Raw genomic sequence first — 18,383 nt, 5'->3', positions numbered from 1 at the left:
GAAAAAGCTTAAGATAACTAACTATTTTTGGATGAGGTATAAGAACGGTAGAGCCAGAATAGGGCCAAGGTTGAGCAAACGAGAATTTCATGTGTTTAATAGGTTATGATCTTACTAAGCTGATCAGTTTAGAAGTAACAGAGCACCTATTCAACAAATGCACCCTCTCAATGTTTCTAAGTCCTCTGCCATGTCAAGAATTTCCAGTGACTGCAAACCCTGCGTGGCAAGCTACTTGACCGTTATTATTAGCACTATCAGTGTTGAGAAGAAATTTCAAAGCTCAAGAAACACTGAAAAAACAGGAGGTGTTTCCATAGTTTTCCATCCTCTGTTTGTACAAACCCCAAGCGTTTCCTTCTCAGGAAACCAAAGGCCATTAGTTACAGTGAAGTCAAGTTAAAACAAAGATTTAGAAGTCTTCTTTTAAGGAATGTCTGTAGTAAAATGCACTGGAGAAGTTGTTTTGATCAACTTTTCTGTTTCTTGTCTGTTTTTTTTTTGTTTTTTTTTTTACATGTCATGTAAAGAGATATCATAGCATCCCCAAGAAAAGGGCATAGCCTGTATGTATTTGGCAAAACATATATATATTTTTTTATTATTCCTATCCATGTCTTCCTTTTCACATTCTAAATAGTCAAAAAGGAGGTAAAACAAAATGTCACCTTACCATAGGCAAGACTTTATATATATATATATATATATATATATATATATATATATATATATATATATATATATATATATATACTCATCTCTATTTGATCTTACAGACATTTATCTCTTCAATCCTGTTGATTACATTTATGCATGATGTCACTCACTTTTACCTTTAATGTTGGATTTCTTTCCCAGAAGGAAATGTTTTCAGCGTGTAAATGCTGTAAGAAACAGATAAAGTAGGTGAAAACTCTTCCCAGTAACAAAATCAATCTAAAAGCAGGGTAGGGGAAGCAGGAGCAAAAAAAAATAATGTTTAAATAATATTTGCCTCATAACTGGAAGAACCACTCAAATTGAGCTTTATTTAAAACTGCTCTATGCAAATATGCTCAAAATATCCACAAAAGTTCACTTTGCCAATTTTAAAAATAGAGCATAGTGATATGAGCTGAGAAAACATTTGAACTATGGAGGACTAATCCTACCGCAATTAAAAATACATAAAGAAATATAAAAATGACTCATAAATATAAATTATTGGTGAAGTAATGGCTTGAAATTTAAATTATTGCAATAAACTGATAAAAACCAAAGATATATTTAGAAATATATATATTTAGATAAATTATATTTATCTTTTAATATAGTTATTCTATTTTATCTCTGAACTTTTACTCTAATTATTATTCAAACAATAGAAACTTATGTCTTAGTTTTTTTTACTGCAAACTGCATGTTTTCTATACTTATTTATTTTAAGTTATTTATTTTGTCTTTTTTTTTCAGAACCTTTTTATGTTTTCTGACCACCCAAATATAATAAAAACAAGTTTTTCAACCCTTAATATTATTTTCTAATTATTTTAGTTTTGTTTTTAATTTTATAACTGATACATTTTCTAATACAAGTATTTTGTTAACAAAGAAATCTCTCTTATGCCATTTGTTTCTGTCTCTCCTTTTTCTGCTAATCAATTTTCCACCTCCCAGTTTTCCTCCTCCTGTGTTAAAAACAGAGATACTAGTAGCGATGGCTAACTTCCATCGTATTCTTGCTAGTTGTGTTAAAAGAGCTACAGATTTGAAAGTAAAATTGAAGTAGTGCAGTTAGTCAGGGTATTTTAATGTGCTGTTACCAGTTTAACCCAGAAAATACATTAGTTTGCAGGAGCAGAGAGCTGCTTTGGTTTTAAGGGTGCCTTTAAAATAAAAGCATTACTGCAGACAGACTAGTTTTGGCATCTAATCAATAAATGATGAAAAGAACTAAAGTTGAATATTAGAAAATTAATAACAATGTGAAAAATTTGAAACCCTTCTTTGCCAAGTGCTTGAGGGCGCAGTTGAGTTTCAGAATTGGGAAAATTGCTTTTCAAATTCACCTCCTTCACCCATGATTATTTACAGTTTGGTCATCAGAATATGATCTGCAAAATAGTGATGGCATGTTTACATGCACACCTTCTGGAGATCAGGCCTCAAACGTTTTTGTTTTTTCGCTGATTGATTTTTGTGTGGCAACATCACAAGCATTCCCAAGCAAATAAAGGGCTTTCATTTTAAACACTCCTATCATTCTAATACAAATTTGTTTACTGATTCACTGAAATTATCTAAAAGTAATTGTACATTTCTTAAAATGAGTGCATTTGCCATCATTTGAAAAGGTAAATATAAGTTGTTTTTTTTAACCCGAAATAAGATAATTTGATGTAACACAGCTGAAATAACATATTGGAGTTGTTTTGTCTTATTTCCAATGTAATCATCTTTTTCCATCGGCAAATTATCTTACATACATCAATAAAGGGAATTTCAAGAAAATTCACTTAGTAAAAAAAAAATAAAGCAGCTTATGGGTGTGAGGTGGGGTCTACATTCAAAACATTGCCTGTTAATCAGGTACAAAAACATGGGACTATTCGTGCACTCGCTCCCTGAAGGGCAACTGAGAGCCTCCCATCATGTAATGTTCAGGCTAAAACCGGAATACCCAGAGAAAACCTGAGTAGGGTCAGGGAGAAGATACGACCTTGGCAAAAACAGGAAAACAGAATTGCTTTGTTGTCAGGAGACAATTAGCCAGTATTTTTATTATTTGATTTCTTATTGGATTATACAATTGAAATGTTAAGTTTTTCCTGAACTCATCCTGTCTCACACAGCTGTGACATTTTGCCAGATATCTTCAGTCAGACTCCACAAACAGGATACTGATTACAATACCATTGTCTCAAGGCTGGGAAGTCGAAACCCATTTCCGTGAAGAATAGAAAAAAAGGTGTTGTGCTTATGTATAAAACAAGCTGTTACAAAATGCTGTAAATCCTTGATCTTTTAGAGCACGCATTTCCAAAGTCGGTCCTCGAGGGCCGCTGTCCTGCAGGTTTTAGAGTTTTCCCTGTTCAGCATAGTTGATTTCCATTGATAGATGATTAACAGGCTTTTGATGAGCTGCAATCATCAGAATCAGCTGTGCTGAAGCAGAGAAACCTCTAAAGCCTGCAGGACAGCGACCCTAGAGGACCGACTTTGGAAATGACTGTTTTAGAGAGCACCTTTTTTATCTTTTCTCTCATTCTTCCTACCAGTGATGTTTTAAGGATTACCTTTGTTTGATTTGGATTAACATTATCAAAACAAACTTACGGTAAAAAACAAAAGCTTTTCTTTTTTTCCTCTTTGTTTTGAAAAAGAAGAAAAATTATCAATGCCACTTACTTTGAGTAAGATAATGCAAAGTTCCAATAGACATACTATTATTTAACTGCAATGGCTGCCTTAAAGTGAAGCCTCCCCTCCATAAAAATCCTATTTTTTTAATACTCCTTATTCAGATACAGTTACAACAAAATCCAGTAAAAACAAAAAAACAAATGCATTCAGGCAGATATTTTCCAGCCAAATAAGATAGATAGATGTACACGTTCCACACTGTGTTAAAATAACACAAAAAAAAAGATTTATTAGTGTATGAAATGAAAAGAGCCCTAACCCCTGACCTTAATTTGTCTTGCAACTGTTGAAAGGAATAAAAAACTATCAAGTGTATCCATTAAAGTTCCTAACTTTCCTCTAGATAAAGCTTAAATGATTGATCTGTCTGACATTTTATAGGTGAAGCTTAATTCATTTTTGGAAACTTAACTATAGTGTTTAGCATCTGCTAAAAATGAGGCTAAAGTAACTGAAAGACTAAGTGGTGGGAAAACCCTTCATTTCCCCGCCTGCCTTCATGTCAGGGAGTCCATCGTCACTCAGTCTGACAGATGCAGCTGGATCATGGGAATGGAATGCTGTGTCACCCTGGCAAATTATCCTGGCGTCACAAGAGGACAATTTTTGATCCCCTAGTGCAAAAGTGCAAAAAGCTCCACTGAAATGCATGTTGTAATTGTTTAGAAAAGATCAGCTTACTCTGGAATTTCCATTAATCTGTTTCTTCTCTGGAAAAATACAAAAATATTTAAAAAGATATAATGGAGTTATTCCAACTTAATTCCTGTCCACAGATTACAACATTCCCTGAGGCTGATGGTTTGACTCATTTCCCTTCTGAGTGGAAAACTCTTTATTGGAAATCAAGTGTTTGAATTGTCGGTGTTTTCGTCTCCCGAAAGTTTGGATAGTTGCTCTCATCCTTCAAGACCTGAAAGACGCATTGTGTTTGATGGAGAAAGTTTGAAGTGTTTAAGTATCACATTTACAATATTTACAAAAAATGGCTTGGCTTTAGTAAACATGTTACAATATCTTATTAATTTTATTTCAAACAAAGAAGGTTATTCTTTCCAACATTTACATAACATATACTCTTATTTATTTTTTTCCTAAAATTCTGAATTAAGCAAAAACATATATTATCTTTCTCTAATGGAGGAATTTTCAAGAAATTATTGTGTCCTTCTACTCTTTAAAAGTAAAACAGGTGTAATAAACAGATTAAATGGTCACATTCTATTACTGTAAATACAATCAAGGAAAATCAGCTTTACTAGAGTAATCAATTAACTAGAGTATAATTGGTAAATGGTAATTTTCTGTTAATGGTAGCAAATGACAACATCATTTCGTATGAAATCGTACGAAAAGTTATGCACAGTATTTCGTACGTTTTTGATGTTTTTCCTCGAAAAAACGTATCAGTGCGCATGCATCACATATACTCATTATCAGATCGTATGAAATCGTATGAAAAGTTATGCACAGTATTTCGTACGTTTTTGACGTTTTTCCTCGAAAAAACATATCAGTGCGCATGCGCAGCCAGCCAGACAGACGAAAAAAGCAGATCCGCGGACGGACGTAAAACTGGGACGGACAGTGCAATAATTATTTCATAATGTCTCTTACTAGCTTGCTTGTTGTTTTGTATCTTAGGGTCAGGGTTAGGGTTAATTGTGTGTTAAATTCTATGTTATTGAATGGTGCGTAAGATGCACATGCACAAAGATATCTTGTCTCGAGGCAAGACGTAAAAATACGACGAAATACGACGAAAAATACGTCAAAAACGTACGAAATACTTTGCATAACTTTTGGTACGATTTCATACGAACTGATAATGAGAATACACTGCAAATGAACATAAAGATATCGAAAGAAATCTTAAAGAATATGTTCCAGGAAGTAAATTCTCTGCTGAACCATTCAGAAGAAAAGAACTTTGCAACAGAAAGCTATGAGATTTTCAAAATTAGCTCCTTAAATCTGTTTATAAACCATCATTATCAAGTTGAACGCTGGTGTAGTTTGTGACACTACTGCTTTTCAATTTGGTGTTCATATGTTTAATCGCAGTCTTAAGCCTTTCTAATTGAACATTTCTAAGTTTTACCTAATTTCTATCTGTGTTTCATAGAAATTGATATTAGATACCCCGTTAATAAAATTTTTAGTAAATTTATACAGAAGTGAATTCAGAGTGTTACCAGTGCTTTTTGTGTAAATTCTATAGGATGATTCCAAAAAAGTTAAAAAACAATCCACTGGACTTTGTTTCCAAGTTTGAAGATGTTTCGCTTCCCATCTAGGAAGCTTTTTCACTTTAACATGTGTAGGATGATGTTTTACAGTGTATGACCTGCTTTTTATTTGTTATAGAAATACTTTAATAATCCCAGAGGGAAATTACTTTTGTTACACGCTCCAGTTACAGTTTTATATAATATATACACACATCTAATTATACAATATAATAAAAATAAAAAAATAAGAATAAAAAGAGATAAAATATATACACATATAGCTCTTCTGTATATATATGTACTGCAGCGTGCTGCTTTTCGCGCATGCGGTGTAACTGCTGCTTTTCGCGCATGCGGTGTAACTGCTGCTTTTCGCGCATGCGCACTTACTCTTGCTTAACTAACTTGCTTAACATGTGACCTGGAACTAAGAGCCCCTTTCCATGATTGTCTTTCCTTTTTTATGACTAGAAATATTTCTAGATATCCATATTTGTCTTGTCATGTATCCATGTGGAAAGTTTACTAATCTTATGTTAGCTGCCAGTTCACAGCATTAGGTGGGGGGGGGGGCCTAGAACCTTTGTTTTTTCTAGCGTTATTGCCTCAAAAAGTTTCAGATTTGATTAAATTGTTTATCAAACAGATAAGAGTATTTTTTTCTATCATTTTTTATTATTAGTTTTCTTTGTCAGGTATATAAACTTTGGTGTATAAACGTGGTTGTGCTGCATGAAACAGCACGTACCCCATCACTTAGAGTAGGGGCCTTCAACGTCTTCCAGGCCAAGGACCCCCAAACTCATGGTTAGATGGAGCGGGGACGCCCTAATTATATATATTGTTTGAAAAATGGTTATAGTTATCAAACTGGTCCTATAGTCACTCTCTTACAGGTGGAGTAAAGTAACGAAAGTAATTTCCGCCTGGGATTCTGATTCTGATTCCTCAATGATGAAATGGATGAGTCGATGCAATCAACTGGTTTTCCTTAGATAGAAAACTTTTAATCAATTTGACTTTATGATCTGGTGAACTGTAAAGTGCCTTCAGATGACGTGTTGTGAATTGGCGCTATAGAAATAAACTGAATTGAATTGATGGGACAGGTGTTGTGAATGAAATGGTGCCCAGCTTGAAAGAGCTCCTGTGTCGCTGAATGTGTGCATTGATGACTGAAAGACATCTTCTGCCTCCATTTATCTGTTTACTACAGTGTGTGAATTTATTTTAATGTGTATTTAAAGACATTTCAATTAGAGGACAAAATTGCAGGGGGGAATATAAAAAAAGTCTAATCAACCAGAACTTTTGCGACCCACATGCTGTACCTCCATGGGCCCCCAAGGGGTCACGGACCCCCTGTTGAAGACCTCCGACTTAGAGGATTGTTGTTCCCAAGCTCTTAGTGTCCCTGTTTCGAGACTACATTATTTGATATCCTCGCTTTGTCCTAATTATCAGACAAGTTTAATGAGAAAGCTTATAATATTTATGTATTGGATACTTTAAAAAACAGTAATAGATGTTGTTAAAAGCATCTTTATTACTGTCTACTCTGAGGGATAAATCAGTCTTCTTTATCACTGACAGCATGACTGCATATATATAAAACAGAGCTAATAAATCAACTTTTTGTCCCAAAGTATGAAATGGCCTTTAGAAATTATATTTTTAGCCTTTCTAAATGGTCTCCCTATTAGGCGTTGGCTTAACATAGCATTTAAATGTCCACAAACATGACCTAAAAGTGGCTCACATGAGAATAATAAAATTTGGTTCAGAATGTTGTTTTCCTGAGAAAATCTGATGACCCTTAAATAGTAACATTTGCAGTTCAGTTTATTGTAGAAATGTTTCATGTTTTAAACTGATTAGAAGTGTGTTTATTCAAAACATAATGACATGCTTTTCTATAAACATGTTTATTAAATAAATCATGGCACATTTTGTTTTAGTAGTCAGGAGCTGAAAAAAGCTTTTTAAGGGGAATTTATTATTATTATTATTTATTATCAGTGAAAAAAACACCTATTTGAAATTAAAATGCAAGGGGGAAAAAAAGTGTTTGTAAAGCAATCATACTAAATAAACTGTTTCACATTTGTCATGTTACAATGTCAAGCTGGAACATATTGATCTGAGGGTGAAAGGGAAAAGTTTGGTGTGCAAATAAATTCAGATGTGAATGGAGTCCATCTGTAACCTCAGCATGAGTCCAGCTTCTCTGCGAAGAACTTAGAGCTTTATTAGAAAACAGCAGTGCAGAAACAGGATCACTAAGAGCAGTAGGGATGCCACACCAGGCGGAAAGAGAGTTATGGAGAATCTTAAAGTTGGTCAAACAACATCCACATCAAATTTGTAGCATCACATAGAGAGGGAGCTGTTCAACATCATTCAGGATTAAAAAATAATGGTGCACCTATGAATCGAAAAACATATGACTGCAAGCCTGTACTTTAATTATTGGTAACTCTGGAGGAGGACCTTTGTTTATAGATGTTGGAGATTGGCCTGTTTTTTCAGTGTAGTCCTGTTTCTCTTACTGTGACTGGCTGGATGTGCTCTCTTTGTCCTCTGGTATGGGAGCTGGCTCGGTGCTCGTCTGCCTGGCTGTGTGTTTCCTGGACGGGGACGCCTTTTACAGCTGCTTTTTGTATCTCAGCTTCTGTCTCCTTGAACCCCAGTCAGCCTCGACAGATTTCCGCTCACACTGAGTCTGGTTCTGCTGGAGGTTTCTTCCTGTTAAAAGGGAGTTTTTCCTCTCCACTGTCGCTACAAGCATGCTTACAGTAGTGTCAGGGATTGCATTCGAGTCAATGAGTCAATGCAATCAACTGGTTTTCCTTAGATAGAAAACTTTGAATCAATTTGACTGGATGATCTGGTTGAACTGTAAAGGGCCTTTAGATGACATGTGTTGTGAACTGGCGCTATAGAAATAAACTGAATTGAATATTACTTTATGAAAGATTGCCAAGACTGAATGAAAGCAAGACTCTGTGACGAGCTGAGTGACACTATCATGCAAGAAGAATGTGGGGGAAAAAAAGGGTTTCCAAAATGTAAAACTGGTAAAAAACAGTTTTTTATAGTACTTATGTTTTTCTTGTTTTGCCTTCTCTGTTTATGCATTGTTTCTCACAGAGCAGTGAGCAGTGGTGAGTAGAGAATCGAAAACTGAACTCAAGTAATATTTGGTAAAGAAAGGATACTCAGGTACTGAGTAACATCTGATATTTAAATTTATGTAATAAAGAGAGACCAAAATGTAAGGTTATTTTAAAGACTAGTAATAATTCAAACAAATGAGTTTAAGCTACATTAGCAATTATAAGGTTCACCAGACATAAATTAAGCTTGTGTACAAATACAAGAAAAGTAATTTTGACATAAACATGAACTGTGTGTCTTTTGCAACAAGCTTGATGGTTATTTAGAACAGTTATGATCGTTAGCTGCCAAATATTTTACTCAAATAAGAATGTTTTTAAAAAACTCTTAAAAGTATATTTAATTATATATATATATATATATATATATATATATATATATANATATATATATATATATATATATATATATATATATATATATATATATATATATACTACATTTTTTTAAACTTAAGTATAACTGAGTAAACGACTCTGAAACAGTGCTCTCCCTCTAATAGCTCATTCTAATACTTCAAAGAAAACATTTTTTTCATCATAATTCAGTGATGAGAAGTTTTCACCTAGACCTGTAGTAGTAGAGCGTAGCCTGTTAAAAGCTGGAATTTTGACATGCATGCGCTTGTTTATCTGTTCATTAAATGTTGAGATCTTCTTGACTCCTCAATCAAGATTTTGTTCTCTAAAAATACGACACTTTTTGTGTATTATTAGCAGCAGGAAAAAGATAGTTTCTAGTTGTTGTTTAAGATTCATCAGGAAGGCTTTTTGTTACGTATCCTTCTGTAAAGTTTGAGCAAGACAATAATGCAAAGTTTTTCTTATTTTGTTTTCTGGAAAAGGCAAGACTAAACAAATGTGAGATGATTGAATGTTACTTGGACTGCTCTGGTTTCAGAATATGTTGTCTGTACATGTGATAATAATGCAAAGCGCTGGATTCACCTGAGGGCAGAGCAGTCAACTATTCATTGCACAACAGCCAAGATGGAAGAAACTGTCAGTGAGTCTTTATTGCCATTAATTTGAAATCCCATCCTATGTTTTTCACTTTTAAGTCTCTTTAACCAAGGAACCCAAGAAAGTATAGCCTTTAAACAGTCGAAGGCTGCAGCTGTGTGGTTGGTCCATCTGTGGCTCTTCTCCAGTGATAAAACCTACTCAGAACCAGGCGGAAACACCATTTGTTAGAGAGAGGCTCCCTGTGTTTACACCTAGGAGCTTTCTCTCTCTGGTTCTTTTTCCTGTAAAGAGATCACTTGGGACAAACTCTTTAAATAACACTTCATAACTTATAAGCATTAAATAACCAGGAGACCTGACAACAGATTTTGATAGAATTTGTAATCTTATTCAGATCAGAGAAGTTGCTTAGAGTTACAGAAGGCAGCTGCTCACCAACCGAGCTCAATTCTTGGGAAGTGGCCACGATTAACAGTTAAAGAAGCATTTTATACATCTCCAGTCTGCCACACCATTACGTCATACACGTTTGTAGATGAGGAGACATCCATGGCTCCAGCCTTATTGAAATATTACACTTTGTTCTTAGCTGAAGGACACCGCTCTCATTCCATTCCCAAATTTTTGCAACATACAGAATGAAGATTATAACTGTATATAGCCGGACTGAGGAACTGTCCTAATTAGATGAACTACTGGGGAAAACATCAGTTCTGACACGCAACAGGCAGCTAATATTAAGGCGTAATAAACTCATCAATGATAATCATCAATCATCATCAATGATAATTATCCTACCAATTAAAAAAATGGGTTCTGTTAAATGTTAAATTTATAAGAAAAACAATTTAAACTGGGAATAGTGGGACAATGAAACCTGATGTCACTTTTGTAGTATTTTTGTTTATTTCCAACTGCCAAATAAAAAAGAAAAACGGCTGCAAAATAGTAAATCAGGCATAACATTTCTTCATTGCTTGGTTAGAATAAAGAAGCTTGTCTTTTAGAGACGGACACCATGATTCTGGACACTGATATTAAAGCTTTGACTGATAAAATATCAGCAGAATCATCTATACTTTTATAACTATTACTCTTAATAGTACCGTGTTGTGTGGAATATTAGAAAACACTTCAAATACACAGATAACAATGGTCAAGAAAAAATAGGTATAGAGGTGGGTAGTAACTAGTTACATTTAATTGAGTAACCTTTAGAGAAATATACTTTTAGGAGTAATGTTACTCTACTATGCTTATTATTTTTACTTTAATAATATTCTTGTGAAAGTTTCCCTACTCTTGGGTAAAAATTCTGATTCTGAGATCAGGTAAATATAAAATAAATATTAGATATTGTACAGTAGCTGGAGATTTTTTTTTTTTATCCTATACTAACATTTAAATGAAGTGTCTATTGTCTACTGTAAGGATTATTTTTACAGGTTTATGTTGAAGCAGTATATTTAAAAAAAAGTTTCATCTGTTTGTATTTATTTTGTAATCATGTTATTTATTTTTATTTTGATACTATTTTATACTTGAAATGCATATATTGTTGCATAATCCTCTCTCATTACATACTTTTACACAATAAATCGGATGTTAGGAGCCAAAATTGACTCAGCATTTGAGTAGCCATTTTACCAAGTACCATTAATTATTAGGTGGTTCATTTCTCCAAGGCCTACTTTTCACTTTCACTTGAGTAAAAAAAAAATTTATGTTTTACTTCTCTTACTTGAGTAACATTTTTGGGTATGCTACCAAAAACTGGTATGAGGACAACTGTCCGACTTATCACTAACCAGCGGGTTATATAAACTTTAAAGGTAAACATTAAAAAAAAAGAATAAAATGATAAATCAGAAGATGGGAAACTTGTTACAGCAGCGACGCTGCTGACATCCCTCCATCTCCATTATTGTAGCATCTGCCACTCTAAGATGACGTTGTTATGATCATGTTGGCTTTAGAGCTGCTGGATAGAAATAATGGAGTGGAGTACTTTTATCAACTTCTTTATTTCAGTAATGTTGGATGCAGGAACATATGATGCGATTCTCTTCTTTCTGCAGATGTCAGACTGATTTCCGATACCAATATCAGATCAGGACATCTCTAGATGCTGTGTTCACGGCACATTTTGTGGAAAATGTTTACTAGAATTTGTTGTCTTTGTCTTTTTGTGGTGCCTTAATGTTCTCCTGTAAATCTCTGGGCTCGTTCATAAAGCAGACCAGTTGAATCTGTTTTTGATATAAATCTAGAGAAGAACTGGTTATACTGGATTTTACTGCGGCCAATCAGATTAAAATGTTGCTTCGTACTTATTAACTCGGCCAAGCACGTAACTTGAATAGTTATAAAAAGATTTTAATGTCAGTTTTACCAAAGGTAAAGGTAACAATCCGTACAATTTTTGTGATGATCCGGATCACCATCTGGAGTCTGTGAGTACAGGTATTAATTTAAGGTGGAAGTCAAATAGCTACTTGGTGAGGGGCTGCGCTCTGAGTGCTTTTCAATTTTTTATTATTTTTTTAAAGATTGAGTTATTTGTTTGGTCTAGCTTACTTCCTGTTTTTCTTGCTGTGATTACTGAGGTCCAGTCCAGACTTTCATTCTGAACCCAATCAGTTCACTGTTCATGTGAAAAATAGTGAGATAGTTTCCAACATAATGCCGGCCACTCTGTGACCTGAAAAATAATTTTGCATAAATGACTGACATGATCTAGAGCTGCAGAGGAATGACTCGATTTATTTTTATGCAAAAGTTAAAAAGGTCCAAGTTCTTGTTGATTTTGTGTTTGATGTGTAAGACCACATTTCTGCTGACCTGAGTTTACTAGACAAAAGGAAAAATGAGGACAGAACAGAGAGAGTGGAGGAAAGAAGATGCAAGGAAGGAAACTGGATATTAACAAAGTTATAAATTCATAGATGCAGTGTTTGGAAAGTACTTGAGAAATACCAAAAAAGTATCCGTATTATATTGCCATCAACTCCTCCCTCATTCCTCCACTCATGGAATAAACACAAGACTTTCTTGAACTTTAACTTGCTCTTCATGGGATGCTCTGTGTCAAGTCATTTTATGGAAATGTGGCTTTGTGATTGTATTTAATGATATAATAAAATATATAATAATTAGGTATAAGTGTCTGAATGGAGCTTATCGTAGGTTCTGTGCTTCTCCTGTTCATTCACAACCAATAACCTTTAAATGCACTGATATTCAGCATCTAATGTCCTTTTATAGAAATATTGTGTTTTAACTCCAGAGCTGACAATCTGAGTCCAACATGTTAACCCCTTTAAAACTTTCTTTGTCAGCTTTGATGTGGAGAATGGCCCGTCTACAGGCTGCAGCCCTCTGGACCCCCAGGCTTCTCCAGGCTCAGGTCTGGTCCTCCACACCAATTTCCCAGGACATAACCAGCGCCGGGAGTCCTTCCTCTATCGCTCTGACAGCGACTATGAGCTTTCCCCCAAGTCCATGTCACGAAACTCCTCCATCGCCTCTGAACTGTAAGTTGCAAAACTATCAAATATACAATTTAAATGCAAACATAATCGATTGTTAAAAAAATCTAAAAGAGACTAAAATTTTAGTACTAATATTTAGTGACTCTTTTCACTACTGCTTAGTTTTAGCATTGGATTCCATATGTTTTTCTAAAGTGCATTTAACCACAAAACTACAAAGTAACTCAACTCTGCAAAATGAATTTAACGCCAGCTACAGAGATCATAGTATTCATTCATATATAGATATTCTCTACAGCTGACAGCTTCAATTCTCCTATTTTTTTCCCCCCAAGGTTTAGAAGTGCATTTATGAGATCTTTGAGCATTCATCCAGCATTTGTGAGAGAAGGTCCAGCTTTCAGTCTGCTTTCCCATTCACTCTAAATAGTTCTTTCAGTTTCAGGTCAGGGCTCTGTAGGTCAGCCTAGTTCCTCCTTATCAAACATCGTCATCAATGTCAGTATGGTTTTCCCTTGTTAGTGCACGTGTTAGTGCAGGCCAGTTGACAGCCTCAGCTATGGGCCCCCTAAATAACTAAGGTCTATATCAATCACTTTTTACATATTTATTAAAACCATGCATAAAAATCTACATATTTAAATAACTTGTAGCAAGAAAGATTTTGATTACCAAGAGATAAATAAATATTTATTTAAATGGCCTGTACTTATATAGCGCTTTTTCAAGTCAGAGGACTTGAGCAAAGCGCTTTACACTACATTCAGTCATTCACTCACGCTGATGGTGGCAAACTAAATTGTAGCCACAGCAGCCGTGGGGCTCACTGACAGAAGCAAGGCTGCCGTACACTGGCGCCACTGGGCGGTGTGTCCACCATCAGTAGGCAATGCGGTTGAAGCGCCTTGCTCAAGGACACAATGGCATTGAAAGCCAGAGTTTAAACCAACAACCCTCCGGTTTAAAGACAAACTCTTTCATCCGACGGCACTGTTGCCCCATTTGAGCAAGTTGAACAAATATTTGATCCACGCTAAGGATTTTATATCAATTATTAATTGACTAATATTATAAATAAAATAAATATTGAATTAAATATATATTTTAATTTGATACATGCATTGCAAGTAACATTGAAATTTTCACATTCACAAATAATTATTTCTACTTTTTAATGTGCTGAAAATGTGGCTTATGGCTTTCCATACTTGCTCCAGTTTCAATTGATACATATTATAGATTTCTCTTTGTGTGACTAGTGTAAATATGAGCAGAAGATATTTTGCCTTTCAGGTGAGCTTTTAGAGTAGGATTGTCTATTTATCGCCTTCACTGCTGTATCTGTGATCATGATGTTGGAGTGGTGGACACATCTGGTAGTCAGTCGGTTTATATTGAATTAGAAATAGAGCAGCCTTTTAACAAAGCCTCTGGAGCTTTCCTAACTCTAACTCCATTTAGCAAAGATAAACAAAAAAATCCCTGACAATAACTGTTGGATTTTTTTAGCACCAGAGGAGTGCTAAAAAACCAAGAACACTGCCTGCACAGAAAGTGGTCTGCAGCTCAGAGCGATTATAGCTTTGGGCGCATTCTTCTGGCGTGAGTAGCCTACAGTTTCTTTGCAAAAGTTATGGAGTCCCTGCCTGACCAGGGCCAGAGGGGAAAATTCCTTATTTTCCTGTCTACTTGAAGTTTGGTGAGCCTTTGTGGTCTTATATATTTTATTGGAGCAGCTTTACAACAACTCTAGAGCAGCCGCATCTGGGACCGAACCATTTGGTCGGTCAGGTGAGGATACTTCCCCACTGCTGCAGTGGCAAGTTGGAGGAGAATGATGGTAGTGCACAAAAGGCACAGGAAGTAAGAAAGTAGAAGATATTCGTTTAAAACTGCTTGTTTATTTTACAGTTATTGGTAAAAAGACAAATTCCAGGGATCAGAATGAAAAATACAATGAAATCTTCAGCTTCAGGGTCTCCTAGGCCAGATTAACCAACATAAACTCCACTCTAACTAAAAATAAAAGTAAATTGTCTCTGCAGGGAAAACAAACAAAATAAATTACTGAGCTCCCTGTCTAACCACTTCATAGGAGAAAAGAGATTGAGCACTCAGAGTTCGTCTGCCTGGCTGTGTGTTGATGAGGCCGCCTTTTACAGCTGCTTTTTGTATCTCTGCTTCTGTCTCCTTGAACCCCAGTCAGCCTCGGCAGATGGCCGCTCTCACTGAGCCTGCTTCTGCTGGAGGTTTCTTCCTGTTAAAAGGGAGTTTTTCTTCTCCACTGTTGCTACAAGCTTGCTTAGTGTGAGGGATTGCATTCGGAAGAACTTGGCATTTACCCCCAGATTGCACATCCTCCTTCAACCCCTATGCCCGCTCACATATGTCCTGCGGAGCACTTGCACGGTCATGTTAATCAGAACGGTTCCACATCCACCGCTACTCTTCCGCACGTCATCGTCCATGTATGTCTTCTCCATCCTTCACCATCAAAATACAGAGTCAAGCTATTTTTTGCTCCGCTTCGGTCTGTTGGAAGCCGTCTAGGTCAAGATCTACAATTGCTATCGTATCAAACAGGAAAAAGAACGTTGAGAAGATCCGGTTTGTCACCGAAAAACAGGGTGACTACAAATCAGGAATAACTAATTTTGTATATTCCCCAAAAAGAAAGCAGTTTGATTGGATGTACACTATTGGTACTTCAGAATACCAGGAACCAGATTTTTCATCTCAATCAAAATATTTATTATATGCAGAAAGTTATATAAAATCCAGCCAAACCAACTTCCAAGAGCGTATCTCACATCTTAAAAAGAAGCTTCTTATTACAGGCATGGATGAAGAGCTGCTGAGTTTTGAAGTAGAGAGCAAACCAATCCTAGTTATCCCCTCTACAATGATCCACAGGAATAAGAATATTTTGGACAGAAACTGTGTGTGTGATTGATGCTGATGGTGAGTTTTAATTATGTCATAATAGGAGGAACCGCAGAGGCTGTAGGTGTTGGGCGGTCTGGAATGGATCGGGGCGTTTACAGAGGATGTGGGTTTTCAGGGTTAGGGAGTGAACTTCATGCAACGGCTGATGAGTTGCACCTAATCTGAAACAGAGGATAAAAGAGCTGGCTTATATCTTACATCAGTCCTCGAGGGCTGCTTCCCTGCAGGTTTTAGAGGTTTCCCTGCATCCACACAGATGATTCTGATGAATTCAGTTTAGCAAAATCCTGTGAATCAATTGTCAATGAAAATCAGCTGTGTTGAAGCAAGGAAACATCTAAAACCTCCAAGACAGCGGCCCTCGAGGGCAAAGTTTGGACACGTCCGCTAGAGCTCAGTGACACAAAGTCATCCGGACAAAGAAAGTAACCCTCCCTAGACTGTTGCACCATAGATAAAAGCAAAAAGTTAATATAAACGTTTTTGTTTGCTGAAAAAAATAAAGCATTTACTTTCAGTGGAACTGAGATGTCATGACTAATCTCTGAAGGAAAAGTCCCTACAAATAATCCACCCTCCAACCAACTTTGCACCTATATAGCAGTCAAGTAGGAACATTGCTCCATGTGACCAACCGCAGGCTGGATCATCAAATTGCCAGATGAAGAGAAACAATCCATTATTTTTTAGAGAACTTATCTGCTTTAGATTCCACTAGAACATATGCACCACTGCAAATAACATTTGCATGAAACTCTGTTATAGTGTTGCACCAATGCCATTTTTTGGCCCTGATACCTGGCTGTGCAGTATTGGCCGATACCATACTGATACCATCTCTTTGAAATTGATATGTGTGTGTATATATGAAGCACTGCAGACTCCTTGAATGTAGAGTAATTGGCAGTATGGCTTTGTCAAGCTGCTGCCTACCTTTGTGAAGCAGGAAAAAGACTAATCCAAAGTGAATCCAGTAGAACTTTTTATTTGCGTACCTGGAATGGGTGACAACAGTTGAATAAACTTTTAGCTCTTGGTGCGCTATTTGTTGGTACTCACCGATACTGATACCACTATTTTAGTGCTGGATCAGGGCCCCGCCCGACACTGGTATCGGTATCGGTGCAACACTACTCTGTTATATAAGGTCTGTATGCAGCTGCATAACCATGGAGTTCCCAATGCTCTCTAGGTTAGGTTCCTGAGCCGCACAAAATCAGGCGGATTGGTGTCGACTCTGGAGACAATTCTCTTAACCTGTGCCTCTGTTGACTCAACTTAATGATTCCATTGTCTTATATATAAATCTATACCTATATATAGATATATGTATATGAGGGTTTTATACCAAGGAAAATATAAAATTTCTGACTTCACATAACACGATGGGAGGGACAGCACCTCTCTGGATGTTAGTGAGCGACATTCAGCAGGTTTTGCAAACATAAAAGCTGGATTCTATACTGGAGTGAATGGTACACCTGCATGTAGTGCTTATACGGCTGTAATCCTTTCCAACCCCAGTCATACAGTGCAATCAGCTGTTGAAGTTGCTAATTTTACAGATTCAACTTTATTGATGTTACTACAGGATTCCATCCAAAACACAGGATGGTAAAACATGCAATAGTGCAAATTCCTTGGCACTAGTCTCCTTAAACTATATCTGCAGCCTGCTGAGAGCTGAGTGAATAAAAGTTGAATAAAAGTCAGATTGACTAGTCACAGGCAATATGAAGTATTAGTTTCTAAGACATCATTAAATCATCTTAAGAGGACCTTTATAAGACCATAGGAGTAATTTTTTTAAAAATTGTCTGAAGCTAAAAGAGAAACTTCTTCAAAAGCTTAGAAAAAACCAGCAGAATTGCCTCGGTTTTCACATCTTTAATGACATAAGCTATGTATATTTACCGTAATACAGCTTATTAACTGTAGGGGTCAAAGTGAGCCTTATATGGAGCGGGTACCAAAAAAATAATACAAATACCAATACTTTCAAATACGTTTGTTGACGAAAATATGACCATACAAATGGATGAAACCTGTTTTCATTTATTTAATCTATCAATAGCTCACCATTTTATTTACTGTTATGTTCAACATTCACCATGCTAAAGATTAATCTTTAGTTACCTGCTAATATTACCTTTTACACTGAATATGTGAAA

General features: G+C 35.9%; 1 protein-coding gene across 3 annotated transcripts in view; it reads left to right on the top strand.

Annotated features, from left to right (window-relative positions):
- Positions 1–18,383, top strand: part of LOC107085960 (cAMP-specific 3',5'-cyclic phosphodiesterase 4B-like) — a 191,213-nt gene that overhangs the window by 86,539 nt on the left and 86,291 nt on the right. For all 3 annotated transcript variants that reach the window (XM_015376656.1, XM_015376658.1, XM_015376657.1), the window contains exon 3: positions 13,114–13,308. In XM_015376656.1, the coding sequence (XP_015232142.1) occupies positions 13,114–13,308 (195 nt within the window). The remainder of the gene's footprint in view (positions 1–13,113; positions 13,309–18,383) is intronic.

This window comes from Cyprinodon variegatus, unplaced genomic scaffold (genome assembly GCF_000732505.1).
Source record: "Cyprinodon variegatus isolate N-32 unplaced genomic scaffold, C_variegatus-1.0 Scaffold138, whole genome shotgun sequence".
NCBI lineage: Eukaryota > Metazoa > Chordata > Actinopteri > Cyprinodontiformes > Cyprinodontidae > Cyprinodon > Cyprinodon variegatus.
Note: the sequence above shows the minus strand (reverse complement) of the source record. Positions and strands in the feature narration are given on the sequence as shown.